This window comes from Cyanidioschyzon merolae, chromosome 11, assembly GCF_000091205.1.
Source record: "Cyanidioschyzon merolae strain 10D DNA, chromosome 11, complete genome".
NCBI lineage: Eukaryota > Rhodophyta > Bangiophyceae > Cyanidiales > Cyanidiaceae > Cyanidioschyzon > Cyanidioschyzon merolae.
The window spans coordinates 406314-422746 of NC_010137.1; the positions used below are offsets into that span (position 1 = coordinate 406314).

The 16433-nt window shown below is 52.0% G+C and overlaps 3 protein-coding genes and 1 non-coding gene across 4 annotated transcripts, besides 1 other annotated feature; 3 read left to right on the forward strand and 1 right to left on the reverse strand.

The window, feature by feature from the left end:
* Positions 1-20: 20 nt before the first annotated feature.
* CYME_CMK150C (chloroplast translation elongation factor G) lies at positions 21-2333 on the reverse strand (the record flags this gene model as incomplete). The annotated part of the gene is made up of 1 exon (XM_005536504.1): positions 21-2333. One exon carries the CDS (start codon positions 2331-2333, stop codon positions 21-23), a length of 2313 nt encoding a protein of 770 aa, XP_005536561.1.
* Positions 2334-3437: 1104 nt separating this feature from the next.
* On the forward strand, positions 3438-5165 carry CYME_CMK151C (phytoene desaturase; the record flags this gene model as incomplete). The annotated part of the gene is made up of 1 exon (XM_005536505.1): positions 3438-5165. One exon carries the CDS (start codon positions 3438-3440, stop codon positions 5163-5165), a length of 1728 nt encoding a protein of 575 aa, XP_005536562.1.
* A 5557-nt stretch (positions 5166-10722) lies between these two features.
* On the forward strand, positions 10723-12955 carry CYME_CMK152T. The gene has a single exon (XR_002461383.1). It is a non-coding gene; the product is annotated as a hypothetical transcript (transcript).
* Positions 10786-11400: a sequence feature (possible transcribed region).
* A 1843-nt stretch (positions 12956-14798) lies between the features above and the next one.
* Positions 14799-15707, forward strand: CYME_CMK153C (hypothetical protein; the record flags this gene model as incomplete). The annotated part of the gene is made up of 1 exon (XM_005536506.1): positions 14799-15707. The coding sequence occupies one exon, from the start codon at positions 14799-14801 to the stop codon at positions 15705-15707; it is 909 nt and encodes a 302-aa protein (XP_005536563.1).
* Positions 15708-16433: the final 726 nt, after the last annotated feature.

Below are 16433 nucleotides of genomic sequence, written 5' to 3' on the forward strand. Positions count from 1 at the left end.
TTCCGCCGCTGTTTAGGTGATTACTTCTTTGATGAGCGCGAGCCACCGAATTTCTCCAGTAGCTCTTTCTCAATATTTGGCGGTACTGGTTCGTATTTCTCGAAGAACATGGTGTAATTCGCTCGACCTTTGCTCATACTGCGCAGGGCCGAAACGTACTGAAACATTTCTGATAGTGGCACGAGCGCCTTGACGACTTTCAGGGCTCCACGATCCCCGATTTCATTGATCAAACCTCGTCGCGAGTTGATATCGCCCACGACATTGCTCAGGTACTCTTCGGGGGTTGTCACCTCTAGGCGCATGATGGGCTCCATGATGCGCGGTTTGCAACGGGGAATCCCCTCTCGAAACGCAGCGCGGGTGGCAATTTCGAACGCGAGAACCGAAGAATCAACCTCGTGGTACGCGCCATCGATCAGTCGAGCTTTCAGTCCCAAAAGTGGAGCACCAATGAGCACGCCTGACGACATTTCGGATTCAAGTGCCTTGGTTATGCCGACGAAATACTCTTTCGGCACCGAGCCGCCCTTGATCTCAGAAACGAAAACGAAGTCTTCACCGCTGGCTGCCTCCTCCGGTGAGAGAGGTTCGAAAATAATCTTCACGCGAGCAAACTGACCGCTCCCGCCAGACTGCTTCTTGTGCGTGTAGTCGATCTCGCCTCTGGTTGTGATACACTCACGATAGGCGACCTGCGGGGCACCTACCTTGCAGTCTACCTTGAATTCCCGTTTCATGCGGTCCACAATGATTTCCAAGTGGAGTTCACCCATGCCCGAAATAATGGTTTGTCCGGTCTCCTCGTCTCGCTTGAAGCGGAAGGACGGGTCCTCGGAGGCGAGCTTCGCGAGCGCGACGCCCATCTTCTCGTTATCGGCCTTGCTGGATGCCTCTACGGCAACAGAAATGACTGGTTCTGGGAAGACCATGCGCTCCAAAACAACCGGGTTGTCGACATCGCAAAGCGTGTCACCAGTAGTGGTGTCTTTCAGCCCTGCAATGGCCACGATGTCTCCTGATCGCGCAGTTTCAATGTCCTTGCGCTCATCGGCGTGCATTTGGAGCAGCCGCCCGATTCTTTCCTTAATGTTCTTGGTTGGATTCAGTACTGTATCGCCCTTGCGAATGACACCCGAGTACACCCGGCAAAAGGTCAGCGTTCCCACAAAGGGATCAGTTAGGACCTTGAAGGCTAAAGCCGAGAATGGCTCGCGATCACTAGTTGCTCGATATATCTCCTTCTCACCGTCAACGGAGACACCTCGCACGTGCTCTACATCAAGCGGTGACGGCAGATACTCGACAACAGCGTCAAGCAAGGTCTGCACTCCCTTGTTCTTGAATGCGGATCCGCACAATACAGGCACAAACTGGATTTTGCAGGTGCCGTTGCGAATAAGTGCGCGCAACTCGTCTACACCGAATTCCTGCCCTTCGAGATACTTCTCCAACGCTTTTTCATCGGACTCCGCAACGGCTTCAATCAACTTCTCGCGCCATTCTTGAGCTTGCGCTTTAAGAGAATCCCGGATTGGTCGGCGTTCGTACTTGGATCCGAATTCATCGCCCAGCCACACGACTTCCTCCATGTTCACAAGGTCTATGACACCCTCAAAGTTCGACTCTGAACCGATCGGCAACTGAATCACCGCGGGTACCGCATTTAGCTGCTTGCGAATCTCGTCCACGCACCGGAAGAAGTCGGCACCCACGCGATCCATCTTGTTGATGAAGCAAATACGCGGTACTCGATAGCGATCAGCCTGCCGCCAAACAGTTTCCGACTGGGGTTCGACGCCGGACACCGCATCAAACACAGCGATAGCACCGTCAAGCACGCGCATAGAGCGCTCCACTTCAATAGTAAAGTCCACGTGCCCTGGTGTGTCAATTATGTTAATTTGGTGATTGCGCCAGAAGCAGGTCGTTGCTGCAGAAGTTATGGTGATACCGCGTTCCCTCTCCTGCTCCATATAGTCCATCACCGCGGTTCCTTCGTGAACCTCACCAATTTTGTGCGTTATTCCCGTGTACAACAGAATTCGCTCCGTCGTCGTCGTCTTCCCAGCGTCAATGTGCGCTGCGATACCAATGTTGCGCACAGTCTCCAGGGGGACAACACGACCAGCAACTTCTTCTTCTGTTGCGACAGCCATGCGAGTACTGCGCGCGCCACAGCGAACGGCGGGCCTTGGGAGCCAGCGCCGCATCGACGGGGTGAACGACGCCGTACGGCTCGCTACGAGTTGCGGTACACTGAAGCGTGCAGGCCTCCGACAGTCTCCCCTCGCTGCGACATTAGTTATGCTTGGTGCAGCGAAAATGAACATGGCACTGGTCTACAAGTGGATTCCGTTTGATTGAGCTTGCAGACACTCGGCTACGTGCAGACGTTCCAAAAGACAAATTATTGCTCAGTGTATCGTCAGCGCGTCCAGTGAGGCGTGATGACGCAGCTGGGGCGCCGCCGACGACCTCGGCGGTGACTGCGGCGGCCGCCTGCGCCTGCACCTGTGGCTGCGCATCATCGTCGCTTGAGGCGCGGCGAATACAGACGCGTCTCCATGGCTGTACGCGGATCTCGGATGCAATGCGCGGCGGATTGCTGATACGCGTCGAAGACGCTGGGATGCCAGGTGCGTGTCCGTGTGCTGGCGATGAGAGAAATTTAGGATTCGAGGCGCGCTTTATGCTCCGCCAAAAGAAATAAGAGCCACAGCTGCGGCCGCTTCCCGTGATACATAGCATCTGGGCTTGACTGCTGTCGCGGCGGTGCGATACGCGTAGTACCCGCCGATACGCTGCGAACAAGGTTTGGTCTCGGAATAGCGTTGACCGGGACGGCGCTGGGTCCACAGGCTTCGCCGTTGTAGAGGTCGATTTGCGTGCGCTGCAGAGGAAGCGATCAAAGAGCCTATGCGAGAGCCGATACGTCCGAAACGCATGGAGTGTTCCGGGACAGCTGCTTGCAATTTTTTTCATTCACAAAACGTTTACTTTGGTCAACGTTCTCCGATTATGCGCTTTTTCTTTTCTTTTTGGGTTTTTTTCAGTGCACGGTGAAGTATCCATCAAACTCCCCTCCAAGTTACATTACCGATACTTCTTCTCGGATATTCTGGTAGTTTCATACGTCCTATCGTGTGCGGTCGCTGCACGGAGACAGAGCGGCGTCATCTCGAAAGCTGCTTGCAATACCAAGGGCGTCTCGGTAAAATTTCCTCTCCGTCCTTTTTATTCTGAATTATTCCAAATGTCTAGCTTATACAGTCTTCACGTTTGCAATGATCGCCATCGATTCCAACAAAATAACTCTTCTCTGAGTCACGCAACGCTTAGAAACGTATATTGGAGTCTTTGCATACACTCGAAACCTGCACAAGCTCCACAATCGTAGGATTTCAATAGATTTACACTTTCGCTTTTCGTATCAAATGAGTGTTGCGGCCGCATTCGAACAACGGCTCGAGTCCGGCGTCAGGGTGAACAGCTTCGAGTCGAGGCCGCTTCGCTACAGCACGAGTCGAGGACTTGCCAGTGAACAAGACAGCGCCTTCATTCTTCCATGTGGAGTTTTCAACAAGCACTTGGGGGCATGGTGTCCTGGACGAGTAGGTTCTACTCGCCTGCACGCTTATAGATGCGGGAGCGTGCGGCCTCGCCGCCTCTGTCTGCGAGGGCTCCTAGGACGGCCTGTTCCACCGCTACAGGCGCCTCAGCCAGTTGGCATACCAGGCAAAGAGATCGTTATCGCTGGCGGTGGGCTTGCAGGTCTCTCTTGTGCGAAGTACCTGGCCGAGGCAGGCGTTCGACCTATCGTGCTCGAGTCGCGGAATGTGCTTGGTGGCAAGGTAGCCGCATGGAAGGACGCCGACGGTGACTGGTACGAAACCGGTCTGCATATCTTCTTTGGCGCGTACCCAAATATGCTCCAGTTGTTTCGTGAGCTCCGTATTGAAGACCGTCTCCAATGGAAAGAGCACTCCATGATTTTCAACATGCGGGAGAGACCTGGTGAGTACTCGCGTTTCGACTTTCCCGAAGCACTTCCGGCGCCCCTGAACGGGATCTGGGCGATACTTTCGAACCGTGAAATGCTAACCTGGCGGGAGAAAGTGCTGTTTGCGAGGGGCCTTGTACCAGCAATGCTGAAGGGACAAGCGTATGTCGATGGATGCGACAAACTCACCTGGACGGAGTGGCTTCGCCAGCAAGGTATACCCGAACGTGTGAATGATGAGATCTTTATTGCAATGAGCAAAGCGTTGAATTTCATCAATCCCGACGAAATCAGCGCTTCAGTTGTACTCGTTGCTTTGAACCGTTTCCTTCAGGAGGCAAAGGGTAGCAAGATGGCGTTCCTGGACGGTGCGCCACCTGAGCGGCTCTGTGAACCGTTGGTACAGGCCATAGAAGCTGCAGGTGGAGTCGTTAAATGCAACCAACGAGTAAGCGAAATTATCTACGACGAGAAAAGTTGCCTCGTTCGAGGTTTGAAACTCAAATCTGGAGAGGTGATTGAAGCCGATGCCTATGTATCTGCTGTACCCGTAGACATTCTGAAATTGCTCGTTCCAGAGGTATGGAAACATACGTTCCCCGAGTTCGCTCGTCTTGAACATCTCGAAGGTGTTCCCGTTATCAATATTCACCTGTGGTTTGATCGGAAGCTCACCGACGTTGACCATTTGCTTTTCTCCCGTTCGCCGCTTCTAAGTGTCTACGCCGACATGAGCAATACCTGTCGAGGGTACGCGGACCCAGACCGGTCCATGCTGGAACTCGTATTCGCGCCAGCGAAAGATTGGATTGGTCGTTCCGATGAAGCTATTGTGCAAGCAACGATGGCAGAGCTCGAGATTCTCTTTCCGCGTCATTTTGGCCCGCACGCTGAGCAACCGGCACGCCTGCGCAAGTACCACGTGGTGAAAACGCCACGATCGGTGTACAAGACCACAAAAGGACTCCAACCGTATCGGCCGGCACAGAAAACATCAATCAAAAATTTCTTCCTGGCGGGAGACTACACCCAACAAATGTATTTCGCAAGCATGGAAGGCGCAGTGCTCAGTGGAAAGCTCGCTGCCCACGAGATATGTAATGCCCTGCGAGCAGGCGAGCTGCCAGCTCGTCTGACTGATGCTGTCCTCGCAGCAAGCTAGATGCCCTTTTAGCGTTGTGGGGGCAGAAGGAACCACTCTGTGTAGCTGTACAAGCTTCTGGAGTTTTCTCGCGTGAAGCTTGTCTCTCGTAATACCTCGCTATCCTCAAGAATATATGTGGAGTTTGCGTACTCGACAAAAGCTTTTCGTTCCGCTTAAGCCTTGCTCTGTTTCTTTACATCTTACGTCTTACTTTAAGATCGAGTGCCTGACAGGCTATGCGGCGTCATTGGAGCTTTTCGAATTTCCTGAAAACACATCCATGAATCAAAAGCGATACACTCAGACCACACGCACGGCTGGCTATGCCAAGGGCCCACGAAAGCGCACCAGGGCGGGCGTGGTTTTCTCGTGGTACCGCGAACCGTGCGACTGCGAACGCGTGCACGTCCTGGGTTTTCCAGCTCCACAGGTTCGCCGAACGCTTGCTACGCAGAGGTGCCGAGCACCGACGCGAACAGACTGCTGGTGCTGTGCTCCTGATACGTGCTGTTGAGATGGAGGCGGAGCACATACGTTCTACACAGTGCAGTGAATTCTAGAATAGATGTACTGGCACAATTTTCGTTCTTGTTTACTTTTCTCGTACATGTTCAATAAAATGAATGTATCCTGCGACATGAAAAGAGGATGCCAAAAGACTTTGTTGTCAATGGTAACTTGTGAAAACGACCTTACTTGTACAAGACAGTGATGCTACCGTCAGAAAATACGTGAACCGCGCTTCTTGTAGTCCTTATCCAGAGCATCGTGTAATCAAACCAGAAGTTATCACACTTTTCAAGCGCAAGATTGTCGTCCCGGTAATGCATTCCAATCCGTACGTTCTCTCCGAAATTCTAGCAAAGAAGTGAGAGGATGGAAAGATTCTGTATCCATGGCACGAATCGATATGAAGAGACATGTATGGACGAAGAGAAAGGCGCGCTTCTCGGGGAAAGCGTCATGCGTTGAACAACACACACTAGATTCCGTATTGAAACGCGAACGCTAATTTCTGCGGGGACGGATATTCTTCTCATTCGATAAGCGTGCAGTCTGGAAACAATGTAGTCCTGAATATGTGTCCAAAACGATTGGCAAACTGCTGTTTCTACAACAGAAAGAAGCAGAATGACAACGACACTAGCCATAGCGGCGATGCTGTTGTGTGGTCGCCTGCATATCGCCAACCGGACGGGATCGTCCAACACCTCATCCTTCGTCAAAGCACCTCGTAGCTTCCATGTCCCACGTTATTCTGCCCTAGCCTACGACAACGTCGCTGTGCATAAGTAGAAAGCTGTCAACAAGTACGCAACTGAGATTTGCGATGAGCTGCTGTTCGTACCAGACTACACTTTTCATTTCAATCCAATCGGAAGCAACTCCTTCGCTGTCTCACATCATTTTTAGGCTCATAGAACAACATGCGTGTCGTTCGTAGGTCTGAAACCGCTCTTCGACGGGTAATGCTCTCTCTGCAGCAGCTCTCAAGTGCTTTGTTGCTTCTCTCTTCGTGCATGAGATGGAGCGGAAAAGCGCGTTCCTGTCCACTGACGTGCTCGCTACGGGGAAGGTGACGAAAAAGTGCTCGAGGAAGAGATAATACATACGTAGAACAGGCGAGCTTCGGCCCCAAGTCCATCCAATTCGTCTAAATCCCGAAGGAAAAACAGATTTAGATCATGGCAACCACGGAAATGTCACCCCGTATAGCACAGGAGAAGGTGAAGAAATCATCGGACAAAGAAGAGAATGAGCTGCTCCCAAAGGTGCAACCAAGAAGGACAACAAGAAAAGACTGTCGGATCGGAAAGATATCTACGGATCCGTCCTGAAGCCGTCGTAATAAACGACGTTCATGGTGAGGATCTTCCAAAACGAGTGATGCGGGGCGCCATTCGGGATCGTGAGGCTTTGTACACGAAGCGGGCTCGCATAACCTCTCTCAGGTTGCGGCGTCTCGTTGAAAAACTGTTTTTCGGAGGTCTGGACTCAGGCCTGCCAGCTGTCCGAATTCCTCTCGAATTCTCCTGTTGAACCATCGTGCGCCAACTGATGCTCTGAACAGTTGATGCAAAACCGTCTTATCGCAGGATCCATGATATGCACACATGCTTCCGAGAATAGCTTGACGCGTCTCCGCGACATGCAGGTGGTCGCCTCATCACCAGCGCCCGTGGTAGAAAGCATCAGAGCAATCCAGAAATCATGTGTTGGTAAATTTAGAGCTCTTCATGGGTTGCAGCCTGTGGACGTTGCACTAGTGATAGCCGCATTATGCTGGCCCAGAAAAGCAGCGCAGAATGGAAACGTTTCATGCGGCATCGACAGATGCAAATGAGTAGCTGGTGGTTTCGGAAGCGTTCGAGTTCGCAACGAGCATGAAAGATATGCGGCACGGAGAGCAGGAGTCGCTTCAGATCGACCAAACTCATCGTACTGCTCTTGGGTAAGTACCGACAACGGTTGCATCCAAAGGATGTTCGGAACTTGATGCCGAATTTCCTAGCATCATGCGCCTCTTCGTGTTTTCGAGCAGCGCGCTCCGGAGCAGACCAGATTGTATCGACGGTAAGCGAGCGCCCTCAGCTTCTCAAGCCGCTTTTCCTTATGGTCTGCACATGTCGCATCAGAGATCACAATATCAAAGTAGACACTTCTATACGCTACTGCGCTGTAAAGCCTCTAGAGTAAGCTGCAGCTTTTCTCTGCAAGAAACCATGAAGCATTCGAACAGGTTTGCGAATAGCACTGACGATATCCATTCACGGTTTCTCGTTTACACAGGGAAAATAGGAGGCACATAATAGGGATGATGGAGAACGACGGCATCTATATTTGTACGCGCTTTGTGAAAACTAGGCCTGAGTCAAACACAGGGACTCGCATTTAACCTTTCAAAGCACATGAAAAAGCGAAAGACGCTGCCGTGGGCGTGCATCCAGTGTTGAAAACCGACATCGCCGGTGCCGTGTCTCAAACTCAGGAGGAGGGAGCCAATGATCCGAATGGAAAGCATTCGAAGCTCGTGAACGTTTCCAAGAATCCATAACATCGAGATGCGGGTATCATGCACGGCAGGAGACATGTCAACAAGTCCAGTGAGCGTGTCACGAGGTGTCCTGTGCTCGGAACACCATATCGTGCAGTGCGGAATGCTTTGTGCGGTTCAGTCAGAGCGCACCTGATCGTCTACGAGGCTTATGCGGATGAACGTTGGCAGTGGTACACGAGATGGTGCTATGGATGTCGAAGGTTTCGGTTATTTGATGGCAACGAGCGAGCACTCGCAAAGCTGTTCGACGAGTTGGAAAGCGACACGGCCGATAGTACGCGTCGTATGGTGGTAGTCCGTGGCGCTGGGCGTTTACTAGTACGCAACTGCGGCACTCCTGCAACTTCGACGAGTCCGTGCAACGAGTGCAGGAATCGGATCCCTAGAGTGCTTATCGATACGTCCGGAAGGATGGATATGCACCATGAGCGCGGGTGCACGCTGAAACTGGTAAAGGAGAAGAAGCGTGTGAAACAGAGACCGCCGGATGAGAGGGTGCGCTGTAGCTTGATCGACCGTCATTCGAAGAAGCAGCCGACTTTGAGACACTTCCTATGGTGCGATGCTACCGGCGACAATACAAGCAAGCGCTTTCTTCGTCGAATCGTGAACGCCTTGATCAGTAGGCGGGACAGCGTTTTGCCTCTGGAGCGTCCACCAAGTTTATGTTTAGCGTGATTGAGAGAGCATTTTTTGGTACTCGGTGTAAGCATTGTACTGACGCGCTGAAGACGCACGATGCAACAAAATCTGTGGCCAAGACAGAGAAGATTGCGTACTCGCACGGAGCGAGGCACTGGTGCGGTACGGTTCAGATGGCCAGCGAGACTAGGGCTCCTCATACATACACATTGATAGATTTTCGGTGCTCTTAGTGAATCATAACGGTGTTCCATCATTCGATATACCAGAGAATATTTGCAAAAGTCGATGTGCGTCATAAAATGCATGTCGTGACAGGTTCCCCAGACTATCAGCCTTGCGTTGCTTCGCTCGCAACAGCCTCGATGTAGACGATTTGGCTGGTTGTTCACCTACATGGTTTCGCTTCACCCAACTTAGAATACAACGGAACAGGCCCCGCACCAAGGGCGTACACGGTAAAGTTTGGAGCTTTTACCCTTGACATGGACACAAATAGGTCAGGGGAATTTTTCTGCGACTGCTTCCTCTAACTTTCCACGGTCTCAGACATCAAATACGCCGGCCTCCTTTCGCGCTCCAGCTCCGCTGTCAGCACCTGCAGATTGTTGCAGTCACTGGTAATGCTCTAGTTTCGCAGCTGCCGGGTGTTCTGCACGGATTTCATGTATGAGCGGAAGTTGCGATCTGCGCTTCGTTTGCCATTTTCATCTTCGTTAGATAAAGACTCAGTGCGCCCTATAAATGCGGTGACACGTGGACTTGGCAAGGTGTTCCCTGATGTCCAGTGTACCACCTTCCCCGAGAGCCGCCTTGTGGCACGAAGAAGCTCGCTCCATCGCTCGGTAAATGCTCTGACTGATCCAGAAGTCTCCTCTCGCTGCCGTGCTCCTTTTCTGTATCAAGTGCCGTGCTCGAAGATTACTACCTTTTTCTGAGCGACCGCCTCAATTTTGAAACAATTACCGGAAGGAAAATCCCGGCTTGAGAGCAAGTCGAGACGTTTTGGTCCGTCTGCGATCCTTTGATGCGAACTAATGACATACGCTCCGTCGTAAGCGATCGCTCCGGTAACTGAATTCGGAGCCCGAGACCCTTTACCATGCAGGCAGAAGAGACTAGAGCCTCTTGGGAACATATTCCGGGAGCGGGGTCACGCTGCGGTCGAGTGCTGTTCCGTCAATCGCCACAAAGTGAAGGCGATTTATCCTTCGAACCGAATCAATTATTGGACGTGAAAATTTCAGTGAACTCTATGCATGAACTTGCGCAGAAGTCGTCATAGAAGCAAGTCGAGTTCGTTTCTTCATTAATTTAGCGGCAACCATTGCTGCTCCCGCAAGTTGCTTTGAAACAGAAAGATCGAAAACTAGAAGAATTCCTGATGGAATCATTGCTACTCGTACGCAAAGGAGCGGTGTGAGGGCTTGTATGTACGAATTGGATAATGGTATTGGTCACATCACGAGCCCTTGTTAGACAACGTCGCGAGGCATCTTGATACCTATTACGGAACGAATTCCAACGGCAAGGAGTATAAGGAGCCGCTCCGAAAAATCGAACAAAGATCCTAAAACCACACATGAATTCGTTTGCCCTTATTAGGGCACCTGGAATACCGAGGCTGTACATGTCGAAAACTTCAGAAAAAACCCAAAGGCACTAACACAGCGAACCGTTCAGCGTTCCATGCGAATCTGACACGGGTATCGCGGTTGCATCATCGTTCAGGGCGTGCGTTTATGAAAATAGAATACAATATCCAGTCAATAGTAACATGTTAAATCGGAATACTCGGGCGGTTCGTTTCATGCACAACTGTGTATCATGCACAGCTTCATCAGATGGACTGCGCACCTTTGGATTTCGAGGACTATCTTAAGAGACCACGAAAGCGACGGAACCCGCTAACTCGAGAGAGGCCCTCAGGGCGCAAAAGTAGCTTCCTTGGGCGAAACGCGTATATAAAGAGCACGACCAAGCACGGTCACGCCGAAATGATCTACGTGGTTTTCGTTGAACTCACTTGTGAGCGCTGCTCCTGAATGATCAGTTGCTTAAGCTCTTTGTACATTCGTCTTTTTTCATCCAGTAGCTTGTTCTTCTCTTCTTCAAGAGATTTAAGGAGCGACTCTGTTTTAGCTTCTGACCCGCCTTCCGTGTCGCCTTTCTCGTCCGTTCTGCGAGACGTACTTTCACTATGTGGAGTTCGGGTCTCGCACGGGGTATCGTGCCCGCCTACAGCGCTGCCATCCACTGGGTACGCCGCGTTGTCTGTTTCACAGCACGTCCACCCACGCTCCTGGTGTAGTCTGGCAGCAATGAACTCTTCGAAAACGAGCCAATCTTCAACACGCGGCCCCAGAAAGGAGAACATGCGCGGTTTTCGAGCAGCGTCGGACGCAAACCCCATATTTTGCTCTCAATCAAGCGAAAAAGTATCAGTATGGTACGAATACCTCGGAAGCGCCACGTTCCACTCAGACTTGACGAAAACACGCTTGCATAGAGTGTAGCACGAGCGCAACGGCGCTCTCAATATTCTAGAGGCTCGAATACCATAAATCCACCTGAAGGGCGATTTGTTTTCATCGACATAACATGTACATGAACCAGAGATCCCCGATTTTTTTGATCGAAAGTATACATGAACTGGGGATCTACGATTTGTGCGATGGATATCAACATCCGGTGTGGACGGAAAAAGAACAGAAACGAAGCACTTGCCAGCGACTACATGACAATTTATATGCCCCATTACGGAAAGCGTTCAAAGGGGAAAAGATTTCCGTATTTTCGCGACTTTACCTTCTAGGCGGAAGGTCGCGCAAGCCAGACGAGTCTGCCCGATTTGCGCTTCCTGCGACTCTGCAGTGCTGGGTGCTACAGTGAGACCTAAGCAGCTTGTGCGAAACGCAATACAATCTGAGATTAGAAGTGAGTAGAATGCTTCTGGGCGTCTCCCTGGTCGCAGTGGACTCCTAGTATATTGGTCCGCGCTGTTCCGGGCAGTAAGTCCATCAGCACAACTTGCAGGCTCCCAGAACGACGATGAGCCCCGATTCCGCGCCGAGTAAAGTACGCCTCGAGCCGACGCCCGCAGTGGTATACCAAAGCCGTTCTGTCTCCGAGCTGCATCTGCTCCAGCGGTATATGCGATACGACGGTCGCTCGCGGCAGGCTCGGCGCACGATAGAACGTACGAAACGAGCAGTATATCCGAGAGAAAGTACGGGTAATCGAAATGAAAGGTAGGATGCAGCATGATGGAAGCTCTTCCAATCACCTTTACCTATCCCGCAATTTGGAATCCCCGATCGATGAAACTTTCTGTCAAACAAAAAAATTCCCCCAGTGAAGCAATCATTACGTTTCAAGATTGAAAACAATCATTCGATTCGGTTGAACTACGGAGCCTATTGAGGAATGAAAAGCAGTCCTACCCCGGTAGTCTCGGCAAAAGCTCAAATGCAAGGGGAATAGAACGATGCCAGCTTGTCGAACAGAAGGCCATCTCCAGACGTCAGGGACGGATCTTCGATCATTCGACGAAAGGGTTGCTGTTGTATGAGCGTCCCGTACGAGCGAAACTCAGGCCGTCAAATGAATCCATTCTAGCTCGAACAGATGATGATGTCCTCGTTCTCCTCGAGTTCTACCGAACATTGCACGGGCTCCGTCTCCGCAAATACCCATATACGCTTCAACCGCTTCATCCGAAGCAAGTCTCATCGACTGAAACAAACCGATATGGCTCCGCTTCATGCTCATCGCGACGTTCCAGCAACGCTATCCTTGCGATTTCGGTGCAAGATGGTCGCGCGTGAACTACGACTCTTTTTGCGACTATATCCCAGTGTTTTCGGGACGACACGAACAAGCCGTTCAGAAACAGAGACGCCCGTGGTGGCTGTTACCGTCGCTTTTGCTTTCCATTACGTGATCAACGGCTCGTTTTCTATCATTGGCCGAAAGCAGTCTTTCACAGTACCAGTTTCTGGCGCGTGACGCCTATACTTCTTTCTTTCAGTTTCCCCAACCATCTGAGTGCTGTGGTACGTCTGACCTGAATGCGGAATGCAGTCCTCGTTCCACTATTCAGTAAAGAATCTTTCCTACAGAAAGTTCGTCGTCAATCAACAATATACATTGCGTAGTGTTTCCGATCTCCTGCAACACACCACGAAAAGCATTCCATTAAATGCAGCGAAGGTTGAACAATGTTGAGTGGAAACACTATAAACAGGCGGATCTCCTCTGGTCTGGATGCAGCAAGTCGCTGATATGTCGCAGGATGTAACACTCGGTTTCAGGGAACTTTTATCGAGCTTTGGGACGATTCCAGATCTCCTGAACGCTCTCGATTTGGCATCGTTCTGAGTTGTCGATTGCTGCAGCGTATGGACGTGGAGCCGTTCTCTGAGGAATTCCGATAAAACGCTTTCGAGTGCGTCTCAATTCGACCTAGGCATGAACAGCCGGGGCGTTGGAAGCGCCTCGGAAACGTCAGGCTGTGTGCAGCACATTAGCATTTGCTTGGGCAGGAAGCAAGGATTCCGCCTCGCATCACCTACATCGAAAGTGATCAAAGCATACAATCAACGCATCCGCCAGCTCAAATTCCAAAGTGCCAGCGAATGGACGGCCCGGTCGCGCTGGCGAACCTTGTGCGCAAGCCTCATGAGGAATCCCCAAACCTCTGGCGTATCCTGGCATCTGCACTTACCGATTCGCTTCACGAACATTCACCCATGCGCCGCAAGCAAACGCATTCCTGGCAGCAATGCTTTGTATGCGGATATTTCGTTAATATCGAAGCTTACAGGTTATCTTTCGCTGCAGCGACAGAACAGGGCATGCCGTGCAGCTCCGGCTGTCGCAAGCTTATTTGCAACCCTTCTCCTGAATCACGTATAGGCGACTGCGAACCGGCAACTACAGATTGCAGCTTCCGAGACGCGAACCAGCTTCTAATCGATGCCGGCGACGTTGCTCGCTATCGCACGCTGGCGGCAGCGCGTACCAGTCTCCCGTCGACGCATGGGGAACGAGCATACGCAATCCAAATGCTCGTGTTTCTGTGCGTCATTCTCAAAATATATAGCTTTGTCTCTATCATTTGTCTGCCGATCCATGCACGCCCGTGCTGCTCGCATCGCCCCGTTTTCTCGACTGCACCATCAATCGATCATTCGAGCCGAATTCCCTGCATGCAGTGCGATTGCCGTCCGCAACCAAGGAAGCGTGAAGACACCTCCATGCCTTTCGGGGGCGCATGCAGCTCGCAGAAGACCCCGATCACTCGTCACGTTGCGTAGAACGCATGAACCCAGCGAATGCGCCATTGCTCAGCGCCATTTGAACCCCCCGCTGCGTCGCCGAAAGCGCCATCCACGCGATACCCGCCCAGCAACAGCGCAGCAGCGTCGACTCGAGACACGCCTCCGGTTGCCTCGTGATCGACGAGCACCCGCAGCGCGTGCAGATCACCGGCGAGGGCAACGAAGAAGCCGCAAGGGGCATTGCGCTCCGGATTCGAGCTGCCAACGGACGCGCGCGTCCAGCGATGCGATGCGACGCGCTGGGGATCACGACGCCACGCATCGCCTTCGATTTTCTCCCAAAATGCGTTCATTTCTACCACAAGTTTCGCGGGCTCCAACGGCGAAATCCATTTTTGGTGGGGACACGTGTCCGTTGTGATGGTGCGTTCCTGGCCAGTGAAATCTCTAAGGAAAACAGAGCTCGAGACACCTCGACTGGATTCTTCTGCGGCGTGGCGGTTGTGGACAGACACCGTCGGCTACGTGGCATTATGTGGTGACGCGAACTTGCGAAATCCATTCACGTGATCGTTGATTGTCGTTGTCTCTGTTCGAAAAGAAGACGTCGCAGAGAGCGTAGCGTTTCAGGTTGTACTACGCAAGATTTCTTCAAAAGGGTAAAATATAATGCAGTACAAACTTCAAGTGCGCAACTTTATCTTCGTAGTGCTCAGTCTGGCGCTGCTCGTGGGCCTTGCCTCGAGTGTGGCCGCTGAAGCCCTGGACACGGAGGGTCGCTGGTATCAACAGCAAGTGACGGTGACTCCACAGGTGCAGTGCACACCTGTGACGTACACAGCAACTTGTGTGCCGAAGCAGGCGTGCGTTCAGTACACGACACAACAGGTTTGCGAGAAAAAGCAGACCGTATGCCAGCAGGTGCAGCAGGTGCAGCAGGTGCAACAAGTGCAGCAGGTGCAGAAGACGGTGATTCCGGTGAAGAAGACCGTCATGCCCATGAAGAAACAGCCCATGTATCGCTGGTACCAGTACGAGCAGGTTCAAGCAACGGCTACGCCAACGCCGATTTGCACCCAGGTGTGTCAGTACGCGAACGTGCAGGTCTGTGCTGCCTACGAGCAATACGAGGTTTGCAAGGTTTGCACGCAACAGTACGAGGAAGTTCAGAAATGTCAGCAGCAGTACCAGCAGCAGTACCAGCAGCAGTACCAGCAGCAGTACCAGCAGCAGTACCAGCAGATGTATCGGTGGTATCAGCAGGTGCAGGTGACCCAGTGCCCGGTTGAATGCCAGGCGGGTCAGGTGCAATGCCAGTACGTGAAGCAGGTGATCTCGACACCGAAGGTACCGTTGACGAAATTGCCGCCACCACCACCACCACCAAGTGTGACGCCAGTGCCAACGGTAATCCCTACCGTCATCCCGACGACCGTCATTCCTACGGTCATCCCGACGACCGTCATTCCAACGATCGTGCCAACGACCGTCATTCCGACAGTCGTCTCGACGACGATCATTGCGGTGCCTACTACGTCACCAGTCTCGGTTACGGAGATGTCGTCAAGCGTATATTGAATTACATCAGGAGCACTGGGTTGAGCCCGGATGGAGGCAGAGGGGTACGAGGCCAAGATCGGCCTTTCGTATGGAGAGAACGAATTAGAGGCATTGGAATCGGGGTAGACTTTCAGGCGATGGAGCTAGTCAATGAATACATTACTTCTATGAAATGGAAAGGATGTCTCTCGGCCGCAGTGCCGTGACTAGAACTTGTGACGAAAAGCATCGAAGAGAAGAGCCAGCAGCGATAGAGAGGTGTGCTCTAGTCTCTGGCTTTCTGCGCATTATTCATTTGCGCTTTTGCCAATCCCCGTTGTGGCCAGTCAAGTGCAGTGCGGTCGAAAGTGGGCAGTGTACTCTATAGATGGAAACGCAGGAGATGGAGACCTTGAGATCGCATGGGGATGGACCGATACGGATCGTAAAGATGCATTCTGTAGTTTTCTGGTGATGTCGAGGACGCATTCGTTTCGATCGAGCACTTTTTACTTACCGACCTGGACACTGCTGTCTCATTCGGAGCGGCACTCCACGAGCGTCTTTGTTTTACTGCTACTGTCCTGGGGCCTGTGTGATGCTCTCCTGAAAGCGTCAGCGTTCCGGAGGGATCGCCCACGCACTGGAACGAGCTACGCTGTGCAAGCGCCTATGCGTGCGGCCCCTGCAGTCTCCAGGCACGAGAAAATGTTCATTTCTTGGAAGCTCGGATGCCTTCTACGAGAAATCCGTCGTCGCTCAACC